This window comes from Colobus angolensis, unplaced genomic scaffold (genome assembly GCF_000951035.1).
Source record: "Colobus angolensis palliatus isolate OR3802 unplaced genomic scaffold, Cang.pa_1.0 Scaffold206, whole genome shotgun sequence".
Classification (NCBI taxonomy): domain Eukaryota; kingdom Metazoa; phylum Chordata; class Mammalia; order Primates; family Cercopithecidae; genus Colobus; species Colobus angolensis.
The window spans coordinates 5,364,635-5,388,981 of record NW_012115222.1 but is presented as its reverse complement, the minus strand read 5'-3'; the positions used below and the strand labels follow the sequence as shown (position 1 = coordinate 5,388,981).

The window sequence follows — 24,347 nt, the reverse complement described above, 5'->3', positions numbered from 1 at the left end:
CCTGCGACTGCGCGGGCGAGGACCGACGGACGCAGACGGCCAGAGGACCTGGGCGTTCCGGTGGAGGGGCGCTGGGGCCTGACTTGCGGGTGGGTGAGACGGTGACGGACTCGGAGGAAACGGGGAAGGCAGATACGCTAGGAAACGGAGCTGGGAAAGGTGTGAATGCGAGAAGTGTTGGGATAGACTAGGGCAGAAGGATCCACTCCCCCGGATTGTTTGCAGACAGCGTATCTGCCGGGTATCCGAAGGTCCTTTCCTCAAAAATAGAGTTAGCAATTGAGCGGAAGGGAGCTTAAAGTTAAAGCTGATACATCCCCCCTTCACTTTAGGAGAAATTGATGGTTTTCTGCTTTTTAAAAAATCCCTATTTGTATTTCCTCTTCTCCGAGTACCTGTCGCTTAAGATATTCTCTGCCGGGAGGTACATTCTACCCCTACTTTCTGTCTCTTGAAAAAACAACAACTTTGCCATTTTAAAAATAATTTGACTTAGGCAGCTTTAATTCTTTGCACTAAGTGTTCTTATCTGTGGATGGAGGTATAAGATTTCAAGAGTAATACCCCCTCCCAATATTTCAATAATAATATTCTAAATTCACATTAAGCCTTAGGCTGGAGAACATTTGAGCCATTCTCTTTAGCTACTAGCTCTGAAAACTTCAAAGCATAACATTCCCAAGTTTATCTAAAACTTGAATCTTAAAAATATTGGTAATTCTCTGTTACGCTTCAAAGTATAACATTCCCAAGTTTATTAAAAACTTGAATCTTAAAAATATCATTCTCTGTTAAAGACTTTTTTTTTGTTTTTGCTTTTGTTGTTTTAAGACAGAGTCTCACTCTTGTCGCCCAGGCTGGAGTGCAGTGGCGGGATCTCGGCTCGCTGCAACCTCCACCTCCCAGGTTCATGCGATTCTCCTGCTTCAGCCTCCTGAGTAACTGGGACTGCAGGCGTGCATCACCACGCCCAGCTAATTTTGTAGTTTTAGTAGAGACGGGGTTTGGCCATGTTGGCCAGGCTGGTCTCGAACTCCTGACCTCAGGTGGTCTGCCCGCCCCAGCCTCCCAAATTGCTGGGATTACAGGAGTGAGCCCTAACACTGGCCAAAGTCGTTTTTATCCCATTTCTTCTTGTAGGCATTTCACAGTTTGCAAAGGCAGCAAATTTTTACTTATTTAGTGTGTTGCTCTGTGCAAAGAAATTTTCGAAGCTGTCATTGCCCCCAGATGGCAGACAGTCTAGGAGAGGAGCCAAAACCACCCTGCTTAATAACTCCGATGTAAGGTCTTTAATGAAAAGCCAGCATTTGGGGGAATTCTGAGGTTTAAGAAATTATTTTCGGCTCGGGTATCAGGGAGTCCCCTGGCTTTTAAAATGAGGGGTTTTTTTGTTTTGTTTTTATTTGTTTTTGTTTCTAAGCTATACCTGCTGGAATGGATAAAGTGAGCTTTAAAAGCTGGTCAGACTGAAAAGATTGAAGTGAGAGAACCACAGGAACAAAGGCAAGCAGACAGACAGTGAAAGGTAGGTAGAAGGAACAGCAAACAGAACGCTGAGCAAGTGCAGTGCAGGCATGAAGATTTGAATAGAGACCCAGACCCCAGGGAGTTGGGTCTTTAGCCTACTGGCATTTTCTGAACAGGACAAAGACAAGACCAGAAATGCTGGTTTCACTGGAAGATTAACCTGACAACTGGTGTGGATTGAAGGAGAAGAGAAGAGGGATTAGTACAGTGATTCCTAACCCCTATCCTACACTCCCAAGGACCCTGTGTTTTGAATTTTTGAACTAATCAAACTACATTTGTGGTAATTAGTTTTATTTCTTTCCATCAAAGACTCATATAAAACTGCCAATTTGAGCTTCGGATGAATCTAAGAACATCAGTGTTACTGTCCTTAGTGTGAAATAAATGCAGGCAAAAGCACAAGACTATGGAGTTTTATTTAGCCTGAACAGCCTAGTAGTGTTGGATTTGGGAGATGTTTAATGCTGACTCAAGCTCTCAGGACTCTTATCACTTGAACCTTCTTGGGCCCCGTGGGCCTGGGGTTTTGCCTATTTGTCTAGATAAGAGGTAACAAAGGGGCAAATTATAAAGTCATAAGGAGGAAAGCAGGAATAGTAGAGGAAGAAGATAACAATTGAAATGGCTTAGTCCCTAAACAGACAAGAGTAGTGAGAGTTGGAAAGGAGGCACCAGCAGAGCAAAGATAACTGGGAAGATGATGCTGGTAAGGGCATGCTAGTATTTTCTGCTGTCCTATACACAACAGGCAAGACTTCATGGAGGGCACTGAACACGTACTCACTATGTGTCTAACGTTGTTAATTACTTTACATGAATTAGTTCATTTAATTCTCTCAACCCTATGAAATATAATTAGTATTATCCTAATTTACAGAAGCGGAAACCGAAGCAGAAAGAGGTTACTTAATGGGCTCAAGGTCACCTACCTGGTAAGTGGTAGAGCCAGGATGCAGATCCATGAGGTCTGACTCCAGAGCTGGCCATCTCGCCCCTCTACAGTAAGGAACAAAGGAGATGGCAGGTTCCCTTTTGGCATGTTAAGTCGAGATGCTTGTAGGAGTGTTAGGTGAAGATAGACAGCAGGCATAGCATCAATCTTCTTTGATGCTTAAACATCCCTCCCGGCGGGGAGATGGCCTAGGTTATGGGCCTTTAAGGCTCAGAGGCTAAGTGGCATGCTTTTGGACTGAGGGTAGTCACGTGAAGCTCAAAGAGTGATTAGAGCCACATCTTATGATTTCTTACCTTGTGTTTTCCCATGGGCCAGGTTATTGGATTCATCTTTCTGAACTTCCAATCTGATTTTAGTCTCATGTTTGAACTAGGAAATACAGAGCAAAGCTACATGCAGGACTTGATTTTAGGAGCAACAGCAACTGTTGCTGGGAACATGTCTGTTTGCAAGGAAAGTATCATGTTGTCTTTCTACTGAAAGCAGTCAGTGTTACTCAAGGGCTTACCTAAGCCAAGACTCTTGGGGAAGAAAAATAGAAGATATGGTCACTGTGCTTCAGAAGTTTATTCTCCTATTTGGGAAGATAAGATGAACAATTAGAAGAGCAAACAAAAGAAGATAGCTCATGACTAAGTACTACATTGTGTGGATTAGATTTAAGTATAGTGGGCATTGGGTTTTGGAATGTGCCAATAATGTCAGAACTATAGCATAACCCTTCTTGTTGGTCACCTATAGACATCTCTTTATTTGCTACAAGGCCACTATCTTTTGTAGAATTGTCATCAAATACTATCTGATTATATTTTATTTTCATTTTCAATTGTTAGACATTAAATTTGTGGTTTGGAATTGCATTTGTGGCTTTTTATGTCTTATAGCTCAGAAAACAATAATGCTTCCATAACTAGCAAATGTCAGAGCTGCGAGTTGAACCAGGTGGTCTGCCTGTGGAACCCAGGCTGTTAACCAGTCTGTTCTGTTGCTTCTTGTGGCCCATTCAGAGTCTTTTACACTGATTATGGGCAGGTACACTCTCTGCCAGATGGTGAGAGATCCTTTGGCTCCAAATGAGCGGTATGAGTTTGATTCAGCAGTGAGCTCCCCGTCTGCGGAAGCCATGATCCAGCCACAGTCTGAACACCTCATTCAGTCACCCACATATTCTTCTCTCTTGAACACCTGGTGTCAAGCAGAGGGCTCACTGCAGAGAGCAAAGGCAAATGAAACATCCCTGTCCTGGGAGCCTGCTCTACTGGGGAAGAGGGAGGTGTGAATATGCAGTCTACATGGTTAACTAAAACTAGGAAAACTGGACAAAACTGGGCAAAAGTAGGATATGAAAAGTTAGGTAAATCTGAAGGTAGTTATGTAAATCAAGATGAAACCTTAAGACAGTCAGGTTTGTTTTAGGTGAGATTCTAAGAATGAAGACAGTGGAAAGAGAAAATGTCCCCTTTTATGACCATATTTCAGTTTAAGTAATAGTACAGTTGACCCTTGAATTACATGGATTTGAAGTGTGCAGGTCCATTTACACAGATTTTTTTCAACCAAATGCAGATAGAAAATCAGTATTTGCAGTATGCAGAATTCTCATATGCCAGGCTGGGGCTGACTGCGTGACTTGAGTAGGCATGGATTTTGGTATACACGGGGGTCCTGGAACTGATTTTCTGTGTATACTGAGGCATGACTATAATTCACTGTATGTTTTACTTACCTGAGTTAGGTTCAAGCTCTTTCTTGGGTCTACTGCTGTTTACTTCTATCCTTTGAGGTTTTAGATTGCTTCCATCATCTGTGTAGATAAAATGGGAGGCTGTCCACATAGTATTTTCTCAGGTCTACCCTCTCCTGTCTTAAAGTTTCCTCCTCAATAGAATTAAGCTCTAAAATTTCACTGTCTTGTACTTGCTCTGTGTGTTTGTGTACTTGTAAGCACATTTTACAGTTCTAAACTAGAAATGGACTTTGCCTAGGAGTTTTATCATTGACATTCCTTGAAGAAAGAGAGAAATTACATTGTATGTTTTCCAGACCTACCAGCAGCTCAATGGCCTTCCCAAAGAAGAAACTTCAGGGTCTTGTGGCTGCAACCATCACGCCAATGACTGAGAATGGGTAACTATCATTTGGGGCCTGGAGGGGATCAGTTCTCATTCAACCAAAAAGAAAAGTTCTTTGTAACAACAGTCACTTAAGACCCTGCATCTCTGTGGAACTGTTGCCAAAAGGCAGCTTCTGTCTGTCATCCCTCTGCACTATCTCTGATCCCCAAGTCTGGGGAGGCATTGTATCTCTGACCCCAAAGTCAGAGAAGCACTATATCACCTTGCAGAAAGGGAGAAGGTGAGAAATGGCAGCTTGCCTTTCTCTCGGTGTCTGTAGAGCCACAGAGCAAATTCTCCTTGGATTTCACGACAGCTCTGGCCTTTCTAAACAGCACCAGTAGCATTGGATAAAAAATCCCATTTTAGCATAATTGGATGTCAAGCACTGATCTAGCCCCTCTCAGGATCCTATCTCTAGACATCAGCATGATTCCACTTCAGGCTGTTCATAGACTTGATAAAAATGTCCTACCGTAAGGAAAGTGGGAAGTTATCTGCAAGATAGACTCCTTACTCATGTTTACAGCCTCATTTCAACATTGACTAGATGTTGGGCAGCGGGGGAAGGGAAGTAACAACAGTTCATTGTTGACTAATCATTACCCCAAGCAAGTATTTTGACCTCCAGATGAATACAGTGGCAGTCCTTCTGCTCAAAAATCAAATAAAAAGACCCTGTGACATTGGGAGCCATGCACTGTGTGTAACTCCTCCTTGAACATCACCCCGACAAAAGAGAGTTCATCCACCTCCTGGATCTGTATGTTTTTGACCCGTCAGAAGAGTCAGGCTGCCACAACAGTTAGAATGCTGGCTTATTTAATCTTCTCCTTTCTTTCTGTGTAGTATAATAATCATACCTACATAATGAATTATAAGCATTAAATGAGATAATTCATACAACAGTGCTTAGCACAGGGTCAATATGCACTTAGGTCAAAAAGTCTGAACTGCCTTTATGGCATAAGACAGAGGCAAAAGGAAGATGTATTTAATACACCTTTTACAAGGGACTGTCTTTTTGGTCTTGCTGAATTTATAAACCTTCATCTTACCCCTTTAAAGGAGATGAAATTTCTTATGTCTTTTAGTATTCTCCTTCAAAGCTGGCCATTTTGCAGTTCTGCCTTAGAGACTCTCCAGTAAGTCCAAGATTTCTGACTTCTAAGATCCGTGAAAAATCACATCCGTATTAGGTCTAAATAAGATTCTCGCTGGTATGGCATTTAGATTACTCAGCTGGTTAATAATTTTTTTCTGTTACTTCCCCTTTCCACAAGTTTTAAGAAAGACTGGCATCAGCTGTTTCTCAATGCATCAGTCACTTGTTCGCAGATCAAAACAGAAGACATGTGATTGCATGAATCGGCAGGATTTACTTCCTGTTACAGAGTGAGATCCTGCCTGTAATCTCCTAACACTGCATCTGGTCCATGCTACTTTAACCTTTTAATAAGACCCCTCTTATCCTGGAAGTGCCTTCTTAAAACAGTTTTATTTGTTCATCAGGGACCCATGGAGAATGTCAGTGTGTTCTTCCTCCCTGTTTTGCTGTTTTCCTGGAAGGCCAGATCCTATGATTAGAGATAACTAAAATGACTGTTTTTCTGGATCTTTTTCCATTTCCCAAAAACCTGTGGTCCTGCTGCTTCCATTTTACTATTTTCTCATCAATTCTGTATTTTTCTTCTAGGAACCTTACTTTCCTGAGGTGTGAAATCAAAAAAAAGAATGCATTATGTGTAGGCTCTTTAAGAAACAAATTAAATAGTGTAGGTCCGTGTATAACACAGAGTAGACAGGCATGTGAGCCATGTTAGTTCCCCTTTTCTCCCACCACCTGCTTCATCAAACATTCCTGTAGATATAAAGTAGTTTTGGAACACCCACCAAGAACATGTAGGCATTAATGTACTTACCCACAAGGGAATCTGCACTTCTGGCATGTTTCTAAGACATGCGTTGGAAGGAAGGGGCACATGGAATCTAATACCTGGAAATACTGCCAGGTGACCTGCCACTGTGGGAGTTCTCCTAACCTGGCATGTAGAGTATACATATCCTCCATAATTCTGAGTGGCTGAACAAGGACTATTTCCCTACATCCTTTATTTCTTCTCAATTCCAATGAATGCTCAGTAACAATTCAGCTTTCTGCATATAGGTTGATGTCCTGGAGTAGGGTAGCTGGCAGAAAGAACATGGATAAGTAGATCTTAGTGAAACGATCTGGTCCTGGATCCCAAGCTTTGCCATCAGTTAGCTCTCTGACCCTGGGGAGATCTTGTCACCTTTTAAGAGCTCTCTTGGCCAGGCATGGTGGCTCACGCCTGTGATCCCAGCACTTTGGGAGACCAAGGCAGGCGGATCACAAGGTCAAGAGATCAAGACCATCCTGGCCAACATGGTGAAACCCCATCTCTACTAAAAATACAAAAATTAGCTGGGTGTGGTGGCGCATACCTGTAGTTCCAGCTACTCAGGAGGCTGAGGCAGGAGAATCGCTTAAACCTGGGAGGCGGAGGTTGCTGTGAGCCAAGATCACACCACTGCATTCCAGCGTGGGCAACAAAGCGAGACTCTGTCTCAGAAAAAAAAAAAAAAAAAAAAAAAAAAGGCTCTCTTTCATATTCTCCAAAGAAAGTTCAACCACATTATCTCTATAACCCTTTCCAACTCTTAAGAGTCTGCAGTCCTCTTGTGTTATGTCATTGGAGATATTGTGGGGATCACCATTAAATAAGAATGTAGAAAGTATGTGTAATTCCAGTCCATCGTCCACACTGTAGCTCAGTGAGCTTATCCTAGCAAATAAATCTGATCATGTCACTGTCCTCTTTAGGGATCTTTTGACTCTGTTTCGTCTGAGCCTTGCTACCCATCATATGGCCCATGGACCAGTTGCTCCACCACCATGAGAACTTGGTAGAAATGCACAATCTCAGGCCCTATCATACCACAGATCCGTCCTGCATATTAACAGTGTTGCAGATGATTCTTTAGCACATTAAAGTCTGAGATGAGCTGGTCTAAAGATTAAAGCCCAGACTCCCTGGGATAGCATAGGAAGTCCTTCACAGTTTACCTTTCCTGCTTCATTTGTCACCATACCTCTTCTATCCTTCACGCCTTTACTCATTCTATTTCCTCTGCCTTTTCCTACCACCATCTTCTTTCTTGCTCCACTTGAACACTTCTACTCATCTATCAAAACCATCCTTAGAAATTCTTCCCCAATTCTCTTAAAAGGAGTTAGATGACCCTTTTATAGCACCCTGTCCGTATTCTTCCCCTGTGATCCCATAGCACACTTTTTTCATTGCATCAAAATTATGTTTATAATTACTACAATAACTTTTTGTTACTTGCCTGTGTCTTGCAGCAGGCTTTGAGCTGCTTAGCCCTATTCAATAGATATTGAATACCAGCTAGTACACAAGGACTGAGAAACTATCTTATTTATCTTTGTATCTTAAGCATGTGGCATAGTTGTGGTAGCTTTTGTTATTTTATGAGTGAATATACTGCGGGAATTACTAGTGCTGAGAGTCAAGAAAAAGGGAAGGAAGTGAACACTGATTGATGCTATGTCAGTCATCATGTGGGCATTTCATTTACATGTTCCCACTTAATCTTAACAACAGCTCTGTGAGGGAGCCATAGGTATCTCTGTCCTGGCAGTTGAAGAAACTGAGATCCTAAAGGCTAGCCCAGCTGCCCCAAGCCACACAACTAGAAAGGGAGGATTTCTCTACCTATCCAGCCCCCTTGCCTTTTTATACACTAGCAAGTCTAATGAAAGACTTACCTTTTTTTTTTTGAGATGAAGTCTCACAGGCTGGAGTGCGGTGGCACAATCTCGGCTCACTGCAACCTCCCCCTCCCAAGCTCAAGCCATTCTCCTGCCTCAGCCTCCTGGGTAGCTGGGATTACAGGCGTGCACCACCCTGCCCGGCTAATTTTTGTGTTTTGGGTTGAGACAGGGTTTCATCATGTTGGCCAGGCTGGTCTCAAACTCCTGACCTCAAGTGATCTGCCCATCTCGGTCTCCCAAGGTGCTGGGATTACAGGTGTGAGCCACCACACCAGCCAAGACTTGCTTTCCTTGTTTGTTCTAAGAAGTCACTTTTTCTTTGGGCAGGCTCACAGTCATTAGAACAGAAAGTCCATTTCAGATCTAAAATGTCAAGAACAAAAGTTGTGTTTTTTCCCTCAAATGCTCTTGGCATCACCCTGGGAATCTTCACAACATCCTCTGGTAAAAACAAACCTGTTAACCCCAGTGAGAAAAGGCCTAGCCTGCTTGAGCCAGACTGGCATAGATTATTGTCTTTCTAACAGTGTTTGGGACGCGGGGACCCAGACTTCCAGAACAGAACATTTTCCACCTCCAGCAGGGTGGGCAGGTTAGTCCCTGCCTGCCTCCCTGCTGAAAGAATTTTAAAATAACCAGGTGGCTATTTTGCCAAGAGTACGTATAACTCCTATCTGATTGAATGCTGAGAGATATGTATAAAAGGCAAAAGAAAATGGAAAATCAGGTTTTCTAATATGCATGCCACATCATGTCAGGTATGAAAATAGCCTGTCCTGTGGATTCTGTCTTCCCAGATGAAGTGAAAGTCTTTCATGGTGGTTTGTGCGCCAGGAGAGGAAACAAACAGCAATAGGGATTTCTCCCTGAAAAGCCACTTCAGAAAAATTCTATTATGCTTTTACCCTAAGAGAAGAGTTGTAGAGTCTACCTGCAGTTTCACAATCCACCCACTCTGGACCTCAATTTGTGGCAAAAAGACCAGAAGACTTTCTTCTGCTTATATAGTTTGGGCAAACTAAATGTCTAAGAACAGACAATTAGAAAAAGGAATTATATTCATCTATAAAATAGAATGTTTAGCCGGTATAGTATGGACCATCTAAAAATGTGGGAAGATGTTAAAATTAGAATGCTGAGTGAAAAATATAAAACTGTCTAATATGGCCATATTTATATAAGAAAATAATATAATGTGTATTTGTGAGTAGAAGAATATCAAATTAAGAGGAATCATCTCCAGAGATATCCTGAGTGGGTTTTCTTTTTTTATTGTATGTACTTAAGTAAACTATATAGCTCCTGTAATTTTTTAAAAAAAAAAAAGTTAAATAAAATTAGTGGGGCACAGTGGCACACATCCGTAGTCCCAGCTACTTGGGAGGCTGAAGTGGGAGGGGAGGATTACTTGAATTCAGGAATTTGAGGCCAGCCTAGACAACATAGCAAGACCCTGTCTCAAAAAAAAAAAAAAAAATTAGCCAGGTAAAAAAAAAAAAAAAAAAAAAAAAGCCCCAAGACATGAATCTAAACCCAGTGCAAAGAATCTGAATCCCCAGGAATTAAGACATTAAACTGGGTTTAAATATAAAAATGACTACAGCAAGCATGGAATTTGGTTCTGGGTCACTCTCCCCTGATGTGCCCAGTTGTTAGATGTGTTCTTGGGGCTTGTGAAAGAAGAGAAGATGCAGTGCAGCCTATTCAAGTGAATTGATTTCTGTCAACTCACTTCTGTGAGCACTGAGCTCCAAATGCCCAGTGGGTGGGCAGAAGAATAATTCAATCTCATTGTTTCCAGTCTCTCTAGTGACTTCCTAGTAACTGATCATGGATAATGGCCTCCAGTGATGAAAACAGACCTAGGTACCATGACAGTAGGGTGGGAAAACAAGTGAAGGGACAGGCTGGGCATGATGGCTCACACCTGTAATTCCAGCACTTTGGGAGGCCGAGGCAGGCAGATTGCTTGAGCCCACGAGTTCGAGACCAGCCTGGGCAACCTGGTAAAACCCTGTCTCTACAAAAGATACAGAAATTAGCTGGGCATTGTGTCATGCACCTGTAGTCCTAGCTACTGGGGAGGCAGAGGCCAGAGGATCACTTGAGCCTGGGAGATTGAGGCTGCCGTGAGCCGTGATTATGCCATTGTACTCCAGCCTGGGTGACAGAGCAAGACCCTGTCTCAAAAGAAAAAACAAAAATGGACAGAGTCCTCATGGAGAATTATTTTCACCCTCACCCTGCCTTTTGGGTGCCTGTGTAACAAATGTGGTAGCAGCCCTGGATGATTTCACCCTCACTTGTGCCTAGAGCTGCTAAGCATCCCAGCCCAAGGCTGCAAACTTGCACCTGCAGAGTCAGGCAGGGATCTGAAATGCCTGAGGGACCTGGGGGCATCCAGTCCTCTAAAGTGGGCCTGCTGCTGCTCTTTCTAATTTCCAGCTGTATGAAAATGTAGCCCTGGGGTTTTTTGTTTTTGTTTTGTTTTGTTTTGTTTTTTGAGACCGAGTCTCGCTCTGTCACCCAGGCTGGAGTGCGGTGGTGTCATCTTGGCTCACTGCAACCTCTACCTCCTGGGTTCAAGCAGTCCTGCCTCAGCATCCCTATTACAGGCTGAGATTACAAGTGCCCACCAATACACCTGGCTCATTTTTGCATTTTTGGTAGAGACGAGGTTTCACCATGTTGACCAGCCTGGTCTCAAACTCTTGACCTCAAGTGACCCACCCATCTCAGCCTCCCAAAGTGCTGGGATTACAGGCATGAGCCACCATACCCAGCAGCCCTGACATTGTTAGATTTTTCTGGCTTTTCAAATACTCATTTGTTTAAAGAAAAAATATAATGTCAGAGTCAAACACATTTAGAGTTAGCCCCTTTTCAACCTAGATCTCTCTGAAGAGGTCTGGTAGTTCCAAAAGGACTTAAGTCCAAGAACATTTTCTGGATGATGGCCGCCGCCCCCAAAATTCTGCCATTAGTGTCATTCTTGTAGGTTGGGGCATTTTATAAGAAGCAGCAAACTACTTTCTCCTTTCTTGAAGGGGCAGATAATGCATAACCCATTAGACCTCTAACCCGGAGTGAAATTGTCAGCTGAATAGCCTGTCTCCCAGCAAGACCTGAGGGAGAGAGGTGAGTGTAGGTGGAAGCACTATCCAATGAGGCCATCAAACTGTGAAGTTCATGGAGGAAAAAAGAGCTTCCAGTTTCACATGCTGGCCTAGACCTGCCTAAGTGTGCAGCCAACTCCTTAAAAGAGGATGATACTAGAATAGGGCCAAGCAAACAGTATCTCTCAAGAATGTTGGAAGGGTCGGGCGCGGTGGCTCACAGTTGTAATCCCAACACTTTGGGAGGCTGAGGCAGGAGGATTGCTTGACCCCAGGAGTTCGAGACCAGTCTAGGCAACATAGTGAGGCCTCGTCTCTAACTTTAAAATTTTAAAGTTAGCTGCACCTGTGGTCCCAGCTACTTGGGAGGCTGAGGCAAGAGAATCACTTGAGCCCAGGAGGTCAAGGCTTGCAGTGAGCCACAGTCATACCACTGCACTCCAGCCTGGGTAACAGAGTTAAACCTTGTCTCAAAAAAAAAAAAAAAAAAAAAAAAAAGTTGGAGGAGGGAAGGAGGATCATAGGGTTTTGTCCTATTTATCTAGATTCAGCTCTTTGATGTCTGCTTTCCAGCCTCCCTAGCTGTCATTTATCAGTCCCTCTTCTGAGCCCCCATACAATTAATTTTTGCCTAAGTCATAGCCTTCATTATATTTTGCTATTTTAATCACATATACTATCTTCTTTACTCAATTAATGTAATAGTGAAATTTCAAACTATTATGCAAGTGTGGTGCTAAGCAGCTTGTAAAGGCAGAGCTCATGGTGATTTTATCATTGTAAGTTCCCACATCACCACTCCTTTGCCCAGCCTTTGCTGAACACCTGGGCTGTTCCAGGTACAGACTGAGGCCAGGAGGGAGCAGTGTTAGGATATGGGGCATGTGCCATAATGAGGGAGTTCGCTCCCCTTATAGGCTTTATAATTGCATTAACACACCTTTTCCCAAGCGGCAGGTTCAGGCCTGCTATCTTTACTCTGAGCTTATTATAGGCATGATTGCCTGTGCATTCTTTGCATTTAGTAGCTTTCCTTTTAACCTCAGAGTCAGCTGTTCTCTAGCTTTCCTCTTTTTGTTCTTATTCCTTTTGACATATACAATTTGATGTCTTTGTTTCCTAGATGCATCCGATTTTTTGTTTGTTTTATTTTTGTTGTTTAAGGAACTACAGTAGATAAAGTTGAAAAGAATGTTAATAAGGCCAAACTTCAATTAGGATTCTCTGGCCCTATGGACAAAAGTGCAGTGGCAGCAGGCTAGCACTCTGTGTTCTTGGCAGGGTAACCATGGGCACAGTGTAACCATTTAACCCAGGCTTGCTGCACCATTTTCCTTTGGATTTCACTCTTCATTGCCCATCATTCCCCTCCTACATTTTGATTAAGGACAGGTTGCCTAATACAATTTGTGAGTCAGTTCCTAGATTTTGAAATCAGTATGATTTTAAGAGACATTAATCTTAAGCATCAGATCCTTAACAAGGTTAGTGTGCCTCAAATTGCCAAGTGCATGCAGATCACACGGGGATCTTGTTAAAATTCAGATTCTAACTGGGCAGGACTGTGTGGGGCTTGGGATTCCACGTGTATAATGAAGTCCCCTGGATGCTGATGCTGCTCTTCTGCCTTTGAGAGGCAAAGTGATGACAAAATTCCTTTCTAACTACTAACCTTGTGTAATATAAAACCAGCAAATACAGATGGGTTTAAGACTCCATGTGTTGTCCCAAATATTAAGTGCTAAAATTCTTATAATATTAAGATTGACTCTTCCTGTCTTGTGAGCCTAAGAAATGAATGTTTCCATCCTCTGTAATGACTTCCTAATAATTGATCATGGATAATGGCCTCCAGTGATGAAGACAGACCTAAGTACCCTAAGAGTAGGGTGGGAAAACACAAGAAGGGACAGGCCAGGCATGATGGCTCCTACTTGTAATCCCAGCACTTGGGATCAAATGGCAAATGTTAAGTTCTCATTTAACTAGGTCTCCAACCATCATTCTTCCCCAAAAGGGCAAAAGTGCTGGCCATATGGTCTTTAAAGAGAGAGCGTTGGGCAAAAGATAGTTCTATAACTACTTTTTAAATACTGCTTGTGATGAGGTGTAAGTATAAAGCCTGTGTTGATAACTAGTAGTGTTTTGCTCATAGAAGTGAGGCATACATACATGGCTGAGTGGAGAAATCACCAGATTCAGGGGGGAAAAAAACCCAGGCATTATTTACAGCAGGCTAAGAATTTCACAAATGGAGTGGATTTTTAATAACTATTAGCAAGAGGGAGCAGTTTATATACCTGAGGATTTGTTGAATAATAATCTGAAAAAGACTAAATATGCCATTTTTTTCCATTTTTCCCATGTCTTCTAGAGAAATCAACTTTTCAGTGATTGGTCAGTATGTGGATTATCTTGTGAAAGAACAGGGAGTGAAGAACATTTTTGGTAAGTCAACTTTGGGGATGTTTCTGCATGTCTCCAGCTCAGTCTTTAGAAGGTATATCTCACCTGGTTACCAGCCAAGAGGTCATAGAGTCATGGTGTCACAAGTTATGATGGAGCCTGGTTAAGCTAACTAAAATTTGTGAATTTGTAGACTCACCAATGTTAGACCTACAAAGCACCTTAAGAGATTACCTATTTGATAGTGTGCCAACACTTAAGGTATTATTTTTTATCCCCATTTAGAGATGAAAATATGTGACTCAGATATACTCTAAGTTGCCCCAGGCCTTTCAGCCAAGAAGTGGTAGAATAATAACTAAACCCTCTTAAGTAACAACTAAACCCTCTTTTCTCTTTTATTTATTTATTTAATTTATTTTTGCGATGGAGTCTTGCTCTGTCTCCCGCCCAGGCTGGAATGCAGTGGCGCGATCTCAGCTCACTGCAATTTCTGCCTCCCAAGTTCAAGCGATTCTCCTGCCTCAGCCTCCTGAGTAGCTGGACTATAGGTGCACACCACCACACCTGGCTAATTTTTGTATTTTTAGGAGAGACAGGATTTTGCCATGTTGGACAGGCTGGTCTCAAACTCCTGACCTCAGGTGATCCGCCTGCCTTGGCCTCCCAAAGTGCTGGGATTACAGGCATGGGCCACCGCACCCAGCCTCTTCTCTCTCTTAAGAATGGGCTTTATTCTGTCCTCCCCTGGCCTTTCAAATTGTGAATGGAAGGAATACTGTAAAGGCAGCACACAAAGAAATCACAGGACTAGCAGTTATCCCCTTTTATTTCATAGAAAGTGAAAGTTTAAAAAAATTAGATCTTGAACATTTTAAGCCTGACAACTATATTTACCTGCGATTGGGCTGTCCCTTGCGTGGTGTTCTGGGCTTTTGGACCCTTGAATGCATTTTTATTCTGAGAACACTACACCTTGGCCCTGACCTATTGCTGTGCCAACAGGAGCCCCTCCAGAGCCAGAGGTACCTGGTCATAATAATCAGAGCAGATTAAAACTTGTGTGACACTGGGGCCTATCATGGGGAGGGGGGAGTGGGGAGGGATTGCATTGGGAATTATACATGATATAAATGATGAATTGATGGGTGCTGACGAGTTGATGGGTGCAGCACACCAACATGGCACAAGTATACATATGTAACAAACCTGCACGTTATGCACATGTACCCTAGAACTTAAAGTATAATAATAAAAAAATTAAAAAAAAAAAAAAAAAACTTGTGTGAAAAAGTGTCCTGGGCCACATGTCAAAACCGAGACCTGATTACAAAACCACTTAATGTCCCTCTACAGCACTAAGTCATAGTGGAGAAGGCAGATTCTTACTCCACAAAGGGCAGTAGATCTCCCCTGGGTATGAGGAAAAAGCAGGAACATCCCTATGACCAGAGCACACTTGAAGTCAAGACCCCAAAGGAGTGGTTAAAAATACTTTCCGACTCCCCTCCCCTGCCTCCTGAACCTCTCCTCTTCCAGCCCAGTGCTGAGTACTTAGAGATCCAGAGTGCCACCATATGCATGAGACCTCAGTAATGTATCCTACTGCCATAGGCATCTTTCTGTGATCCATTAAGAAATGACTGTAGTAGGCCGGATGCAGTGGCTCACGCCAGTAGTCCCAGCACTTTGGGAGACTGAGGCGGGCGGATCACCTGTGGTCAGGAGTTCAAGACCAGCCTGCCCAACATGGCAAAACCCCATTTCTACTAAATATACAAAAAACTAGCTGGGCATGGTGGTGGGTGCCTGTAATCCCAGCTACTCAGGAGGCTGAGGCAGGAGAATCACTTGAACCCGGGAGGCAGAGGTTGCAGTCAGCCAAGATCACGCCACTGCACTACAGCCTGGGCGACAAGAGCAAAACTCTGTCTCAAAAAAATAAAATAAAAAAGAAATGATTGTAGTAGAAGGAAAAGAGGAAAGAGGATGAGTTTTGGAATCACACAACTCTGGATTCAAACTTAAATTATTTACTACTTCAGACGTTATCTTTTCATCTGTAAATGAGAAAAATAATTTCTACTTTGCTGGGTTGTTAGAGTAAGTGGATATATAAGAGCACTTGGTATAAGAAATATTAATATCCTTTGTGCTTTTTTATGAAATATTTATTTAAAAAACAAGTCCTAGAGCACTACCATCATGTCAAACTATAAATGGAGATAGTTTGAGATCTGTAGTATATGAAAGTACCTGTATGAGTAACTCCCACTTATTTGACATCCTGGTACTGGATGGTGTTGATTTCTCTGCCATTCAAGCCCAGATATAAAACTGGGTAGTGTGTTTGGAGATTGATGTAAAATGTGGGCAGTCATCTCTGTCTTTATTTAAAGTATTTGCTGACTGTCCCTAATATCAAGGTCAGATATATAATTACAAGTCACAGTTAACCTTCCCACTGCCTTTGACAAGGTGAAAGTGGAAAAAAGATGGAGCCTGAAGTGAAAATGGAAACATGGCATTTTCCCCTCCTGACCCTCCTCAGTGCAGCGGTTTCTGACCCTGCACTTTTGGACTCGGGGTTGGAGAAGCAGAGGTGCTCCTTGGTCCCACTGACTTACTCTTTGTTTGAACAGTGAATGGTACAACGGGAGAAGGCCTGTCCCTGAGCATCTCAGAGCGTCGCCAGGTCGCAGAGGAGTGGGTGACAAAAGGGAAGGACAAGTAAGTGGCTGCATGAGGATAAAAATGCCCTTTGGCCACAGCTGTATTAAGCGAGCCTCTTCCCCAGAGGATACACCCTCCCTGCTTTCTGATCAGAGCCGGGGCTTAAGGTCTGCTGGTGGGAAGATGAGCAGGGCCCCAGGGATCCTGGCTTCTTGGAGAAGAGCCCCCTCCCTTTCTGTGCAGAAGGGCAGCCAGAGTGCTAGACACACCTGCCACCCAGAGGTTCTGTTGGGAAACTGCTTACCTGTCTACAGGGCCAGTCTCTTCACAGTTACCCATCCTTGGGCTGAAGGATAAGAGGGGAGGGTGGTAATGGACTCTGCTGGTCACCTGGCTCTTCCACTGAGCAACTCACACCCCTTCCCTTCTCGGGATGAGTGCCTGATGCTTGTATTGGCCCACTTCTTCTTACAGGTCTCTATGCATCCGACTCAACGTGCTCTTTTATGGTGCTTTCTCTTGTGCTGTTGGAGGACTTTCTCTAGTCCATAAACTTCTGTGCAGTGATATATTTTTGTAACACCCAATTCATGCCATGGTTGAACAAACAGGATAGTATCAGTTCCAAAAGCACTTCCAGTTAACTAAGTTTGTTTTTTTGAGTTGGAGCTCACTCTGCTACCCAGGCTGGAGTGCAGTGGTGCGATCTTGGCTCACCGCAACCTCTACCTCCTGGCTTCAAGCAATTCTCCTGCCTCAGCCTCCCGAGTACTTGGGACTATAGGCACATGCCACCGTGCCTGGCTAATTTTTTGTATTTTTAGTAGAAATGGGATTTCACTGTGTTAGCCAGGATGGTCTCCATCTCCTGACCTCGTGATCCACCCCTCTAGGCCTCCCAAAGTGCTAGGATTACAGGCGTGAGCCACCGTGCCCAGCCAACTAAGTTTTATTGATTTTCTGTTATGTTGTTATATGTTATGTACTGTACTAGGCACTAGCAGTATAAAGTAAGGGCTCTGCCTTCAGGTTGCTGACCATCTGGTAGGGATGTTAGATCATGAAAACTAAGACCCCAACCCTTCTGATGAATGTATAAACAAAAAGGGAGTAATTGATGTTGTCTTAGGTGGAGGTAAAAGATTAGAGGAAAGTTCCAAGTGAGCAGAGGTGGTCAGTATGAAGCCCATAGTGTCCCTGGGAATCCTTAATGGCTTCAGGGCACCTCCAGTACCTGAAATTATGTGCCAAATTTGAGTACATATCCACAGAACCATTTTCTGGTGAGCCATCAGCTTTCAGTTAATTTTTTCAGATCTAGGGTCCAAAAAGATTAAGGACAATGGGCAGAGGATGAAAACAGGAGGGCTAAGGGCACACATTAAGAACAGTACCAAAAATGAGGAACAGGGAAGGTAGGCAGAGACAGAAAGCCCTCAGAGGGTAGGAGGCCAGTCAGGAGTGAGTCCTGTCACTGCAGCCAGGAAGAAGAATGATTTCAGAGACTGTCAGTGGAGCAGGGGCCATAGAGCCCAACTGCCTGAGTTTGAGGCCCAGCTCTGCTTTTTATTAGCTCTGGGAACTCAGGCATATCACCTAACTTCTGTGTGCTTCTCATCCCTAAGATAGAAGTAATAATAGTACCTCACTTATGAGGTTGTAGTGAGGATTAGAACAGTGCCTGGCAGACACAGTTCACAAAACACATTCACACTAATGTAAGAATTCATTGTAACTATTTGCAGTAGATGCTATGTTCATTATAACATGTGTTATAATAACTATTAGATGCTATGAAAGTCAGCACAGGAAAAACTGAGAAGACCACTAGGTTTGACACATCATAGGAAGTCACTGATGACCTCTGAAAGAGCAGGGCCAGTCAGGTTATTGCAGAGAAGCCAGACTGCAGTGAGTTACAGAATGCAACAGACATCTGCAAGTGGGGGCAGTGAGTGCAGCTGATCCTCACAAAAAGTTTTCTGGCAAAGGGAAGGAGAGATGGAGTAATACATTAGGAAGGAAGGAATAGGCAAGATTGAAAGAAGCATAGTTTTGTTAAGTAGAAAAATGTTGAGCGTGTTTCTATGCTGAAAGGACACTGCCATGGGAGAAGAGATTAAAGATACAGAAAAGACCGGTAAACCTTGGCTGGGTACAGTGGCTCATGCCTGTAATCCCAGCACTTTGGGAGACCAAGGCAGATGGATTGCTTAAGCCCAGGAGATCAGGACCAGCCTGGGCAACATATGGAGACCCTGTCTCTACAAAAAATAAAAAAAAATAATTAGCCAGGCATAGTGGTATGCCCCTGTGGTCCCAGCCACTTGGAGGCTGAGGCAGGACGATCACTTGAGCCCAGGGGGACAGAGGTTGCTGTGAGCCAAAATCACACTACTGCACTCCAGCCTGGGTGACAGAGCAAAACCCTTCTTTCAAAAAAAAAAAAAAAGTGGTGAATTGATACCTTTGATGGAAGATCTTAGATAGGGGGTTTTGGCTAGGGATTTGAAATGCAGATGCTCCTCCACTGGTGATAGGATTATGTCCTGATGAATTGATCAGAAATTGATTCAGCTTACAATTTACATTGAGTTTTAAAGACATAACCCTGTCATAAGTGAGGGAATGTAATGATACTTTCACACCATTGTAAGGTCAAACCATCGTAAGCTGGGGACCATCCACACAACCCAAAGTAGACAGAGTAGCTTTAGAAGACAGCTGAAGGCCTGGCACAGTGGCTCATACCTGTAATCCCAGCACTTTGTGAGGCTGAGGTAGGCAGATCACCTGAGGTCAGGAGATTGAGACCAACCTGGCCAACATGGCGAAACCCCATCTCTACTAAAAATACAAAAATTAGCTGGGCGTGGTGGCAGGCACCTGTAATCCCAACTAATCAGGAGGCTGAGGCAGGAGAATCGCTTGTACCCTGGAGGTGGAGGTTGCAGTGAGCTGAGATCGTACCACTGCACTCTAGCCTGGGCGACAGAGCGGGCCGATGTCTAAAAAAAAAATAAAAAAAAAAAACCGCAGCAGCAGCTAGGAGGAAAACAAATGGTGATGTAGCCCCGTGCACAGGTGGAGAGGAGGAAAGGTAAGGGAGTTTGTGAAAGCTTCTTCATCTTTGGTCTCTGGGACTCTAGGACATCTGCTCAGAACAAGGAGTTGGGTAGAATTTAGAGCTTGACAGGAATAGTCAAGATTTGGAGTAGCCACTCCAGATAAATGAGTCATGACAGCCAGAAGGCTTGTTGGAACCTCCTCCTGGATTGGGAGATTACTAGGAAATTTGTATTTTAAATTTCCAACAGTGGTAGCTGTGCCTAGCAGCCCAGGAGAAAGAGGAAGAGCGAATGGATGATTGGCTTCACCTAAGCCAAGAGAAAGGGGTAGTGAAGGAAGGGGTCTTGCAATAAAACTGCTGGTGAGAGTTCAACAGGTCAGTCAGCCCTCCTTTTTCCATTCAGAAGTCTTCCGTTATCCTTTAATAATACAAAGCTGATCATGTCACTTCCCAGCTAGGTCCTGTTTCACCTAAGACATAGCTAGCCAAGAACCCCTGGAGGACTCAGTGATTGGGCCTAAACAGGAATGTGGTGTCTCTGCCTCATGAGGGCATGTGTTTATTCAAGGTCCTTCAGAAGACTCACTGGGATGACTGCATTCACAGCTGAACATTATTAATCCCACTTTGAGAAGACCATTCTCACTGTGGCCTCTCTCCAGCTGGGAACATGGAGTACCCCCAAAAATGAACATCAGGGTGTCAGAGCAAATATCCCCTTTTGGCCAAATTCTGAGGAGAGTTGCAAAATAGGAAATTGCTTTTTATAGTGAATTCACTTCTCACAGGACTAGTTCCTGGTTGTATTCTTTGAGGAAACTCTTTATTTTTATCTCCAACCAAAAATATCTCAGTATCATACCTATCTTCATACACATATACCACCAAACACAGCATCTAAAACAATGCTTAACCAAAATAAGTACTCATGTATTGTTTAATCAGTTATTGCTTTTCAGGTTCTGCTTGGTTGAACCTTAAATTCTATTCCCTGAACATTTTTTAAAATCCCTAATGATTCTTTACTGTTCTCTATATTTTTGCAGCATTAAAAGGCTCTATTCTTTTCTTTTCTTTTTTGTTCTCCCAAACTTGTTTTTTTCCTTTAAGTCTCTATTCTTAAGGCTTAACAGTAATAACTGCTAATATTTATAAAGCATTTACTATGTCATGTACCATGCTGTGTTTTACTTGCATGAACTCACATAATCCTTACAATAGCCCTGTGAGACAGGTAATGTTATTATCTGAATTATTACAGGAAGTTGAAGTGTAAAGATGTTAACTGCTTTTCTGAGGAGTTCACAGCTGGTTTGTAACAGTCAGGATTCAAGCTCAAGACTCTAACTCTGGGATATAAGTTCTTAACAGCTATGTTGCACCACCTCCCAATTAGATTTCTTCCCTAGTGCTTGATTCACCATTGGCATCTTGATTTTTTTAAATTTACATTTGATCTAAGTCAACAAATATTAGCCAATGCCAGGTACATGCAAAGCACTTTTATATGAATATATGCAATATCATTTACATACAAAAATCATATGTAATATCTAACACATAAATTGATTCTAAACATGATTAAACTAGATCATTTACTTCCATTAGAATTTATTTGTTATTTATTTTGTTTTTATTTTTAATTATTTTTTGAGACATGGTCTTGCTCTGTTGCCCATCCGGGTGTGCAGTGGCATGATCTTGGCTTACTGCAGCCTCCACCTCCTGGGCTCAGGTGATTCTCCCACCTCAGCCCCCAAGTAGCCAGGACTACAGGCACACACCACCACACTTGGCTAATTTTTTGTATTTTGGGTAGAGATAGGGTTTTGCCATGTTGCCCAGGCTGGTCTTGAACTCCTGAGCTCAAGTAGTTCGCCCACCTCAGCCTCCCAAAGTGCTGGGATTGTAAGTATGAGACACTGCACCCAACCTAGAATTGATTTTTAAATTTTGTGTCTTTTATCACAGCTTAGAAATGTTTTATGTAAGCATGTATATAAGATTTAATTTCTACAGACTCCAATTTAAGATAATGGGCATGGACTAAATTATCTCTGTGATCCTCTGCCTCTAACTTAATGAGAGATGAATCCCATTTACATACACGTTTAACAGTTTTCAGCATATATTCCTGCTGTTAGTGATATGAAACCTCCATGATACTGAATGAACATACCACCTTCCCACTGGCTCTAAATGAAGGCATTGCAGAAATGGCTGTATTCCTACAGAAAGGAAGAAATGGAATATGATTTTAACCTTGCCTTTAAATACCTCCTCTGGGGCTGAATATTCTCTGCTGTGAAATCAGAATCATCCTAGACACGGTCAAATCACAACCAACCTCTCAGTAACATAACAAGACTTTGATATCGGTGACCTATGTTAAAAAGATCACCATAAGCCCCTTTAGGTAGATTAAATATATTGCTATAGAACTTAATAAGTGAGATTAATAAGGTGTCAGTTAACTGTTAAAACCAGCACAAACCAGGATAGTGTAGCCCTTCTGCATGCCTCTAAACTCTAAGCGATGCAGCAGTGTTTTTTCTTTTGTAGGCTGGATCAGGTGGTAATTCACGTAGGAGCACTGAGCTTGAAGGAGTCACAGGAACTGGTATGTATGCAGCTCCATCTGGGAGAGACCACTCAAGGGGCCTCAATTTTTATGCTGCAGTTAAAATCAGTACTATATTTGCTATATAGTGGATGGTGTGCCTGAAGAGATAAGGTGTGGGATCTCAGGGGCTCACTGCCTAGAAGCAGGCATTGAGCCATGAAGAAAGGATTGTAGCTCTAGGTGATGATGACTATAGGATAGGAGATGGAGGTACCTTCCTCCAAGGAGAGTAAGGATGGATGCAGCTGTAGCTGAGTTTGCAGGTAAGGAGCATAACTGAGCCAATTTCAATTTTCTCTGTGAAGTAGAAGGCAGTGCCATCTGCAGGGCACAGATGGACAAAGCATAGAGTAAAGACTTGAAGAATGGCAAATGCGAATTCTGCATTGGAGAAAGGGGGAGGGAGCTAAAACACAAAAGGATTGCTTGGTGGTATTGAAGACTAACTTAAGTTGTAAGTTATAAATTTGTCATACCACCCTTCAGCACAGTTGTGGAATTTTTTTTTTCTGGGTACACTCTTTAGCCAGAATATAGGAACAAGAACACAGACAATCGGATTGCTCCAGCTTTAGGGATTAGCAGGTTAGGTGGAGCAGAAACAAGACAGGAAGGGGTTAAATTTCCTGGCAGAAAAGCAGGTGGTGTGGTGATTCTGAGGCCTGGGTGAATTGGTTAAGAAAAGAAGGCACACACTTTGGGAGGCCCTAGGCAGGCGGATCACGAGGTCAGGAGTTTGAGACCAGCCTGACCAACATGGTGAAACCTTGTCTCTACTAAAAATACAAAAAGTAGCTGGGCATGGTGGTGGGCACCTGTAACCCCAGCTACTCAGGAGGCTGAGGCAGGAGAATGGCTTGAACCCAGGAGGTGGAGGTTGCAGTGAGCTGAGTTCGTGCCATTGTACTCCAGTCTGGGCAACAGAGCGAGACTCCATCTCAAAAAAAAAAAAAAAAGCACAAAGATGTTCAAAATTGTTTATCAGAAGGCTCTGTACCTGGACTGCTACAAATTAACCAAGTTTCCAGAACTTAGATATATGACTTTTTCTGGCCCAGCTTCTTCTGAATGGGTTTTGCTTGTTTTGGCTATTTGGATTTAGAAATGGGATGTGTAATTTACTTGCAAAAAATTGCAATGTAGTGCTTTAGGCAAGATGCAAAGGAAGATCTATCATTAGCCATAATAAGTGTGGAATCAGAATTTAGAGACTTGAATTATTCCTCTTACATTTGATTTGCTTCTCTTACAAAAGGTTTTTCAACTAAGGCAGTATGGTGTAGGGTATATTTTTCTTTTATCTTTTCAATTGCTTCTTTTCCAATGTATAATACAAATTTTAAAATATTATCATGTAATGATATGAATGACAGTATCATCCATTGGGCTGAACACCCAAATAGTATAGAAGTAATCTTGGAATGAATAATCCTCTGGAACAGGGATAATCTCCTGGTACAGGGGTAGTCTTGCCAAAGAGACAATAACATTGGCATCTTCTTAGCCATAACTCTTTATTGGATGATGCTTGAATGGACACTGCCATCAACTCTTTTAAGTGTTTCCTCTTTCCTTGCTTTCAGCTAAGGTTACTCTTCTGCTCTTTTTCTAAACAGAGTACTAATCAAATGATTTAAATATATCACATTCTGATCCTGTGTTAATGAAATTATTCCCAGTGCCTTAATTTGGCTATATCCCAGTCTTCTCCTTTTAACTATTCTAGTTTACTTCTGCAGAAAGATAATCACGTCTATTAGATATAGATATTACGAGTCAAAGTCTCAGAAGGAAGCCCTTTTCCCTTTTTAGAGAGTAGGGCATGTTCCGAAACAACCAACAAGCGTCTGCTGGTTCCTTGCTATGTGCCAGGCACCATGATTGACCTGGACTCAAGGGTAAGCAAGATCTGAGCCCTGCCCTGAGGGACTTACACTCTAGTTGGAGGACAGTCACCATACACAACTGCCTTACAACCTGGTAGGTTTAGGTATTTTACTTGAAATAGATACATAGTGTTATAAGGGTCCAGCAAGAGGA

The 24,347-nt window shown here is 42.7% G+C and overlaps 1 protein-coding gene across 1 annotated transcript in view; it reads left to right on the top strand.

Moving 5' to 3' along the window:
- The first annotated feature begins 6 nt into the window (after positions 1 to 6).
- The window catches only part of NPL (N-acetylneuraminate pyruvate lyase (dihydrodipicolinate synthase)), a 39,309-nt gene continuing 14,968 nt past the window's right edge, over positions 7 to 24,347 (top strand). Inside the window, exons 1-5 of the mRNA XM_011942111.1 lie at positions 7 to 89; positions 4,532 to 4,615; positions 13,910 to 13,983; positions 16,584 to 16,671; positions 22,247 to 22,304. Coding sequence (XP_011797501.1) covers positions 4,548 to 4,615; positions 13,910 to 13,983; positions 16,584 to 16,671; positions 22,247 to 22,304 — 288 coding nt within the window. The 5' untranslated portion in view covers positions 7 to 89; positions 4,532 to 4,547. The remainder of the gene's footprint in view (positions 90 to 4,531; positions 4,616 to 13,909; positions 13,984 to 16,583; positions 16,672 to 22,246; positions 22,305 to 24,347) is intronic.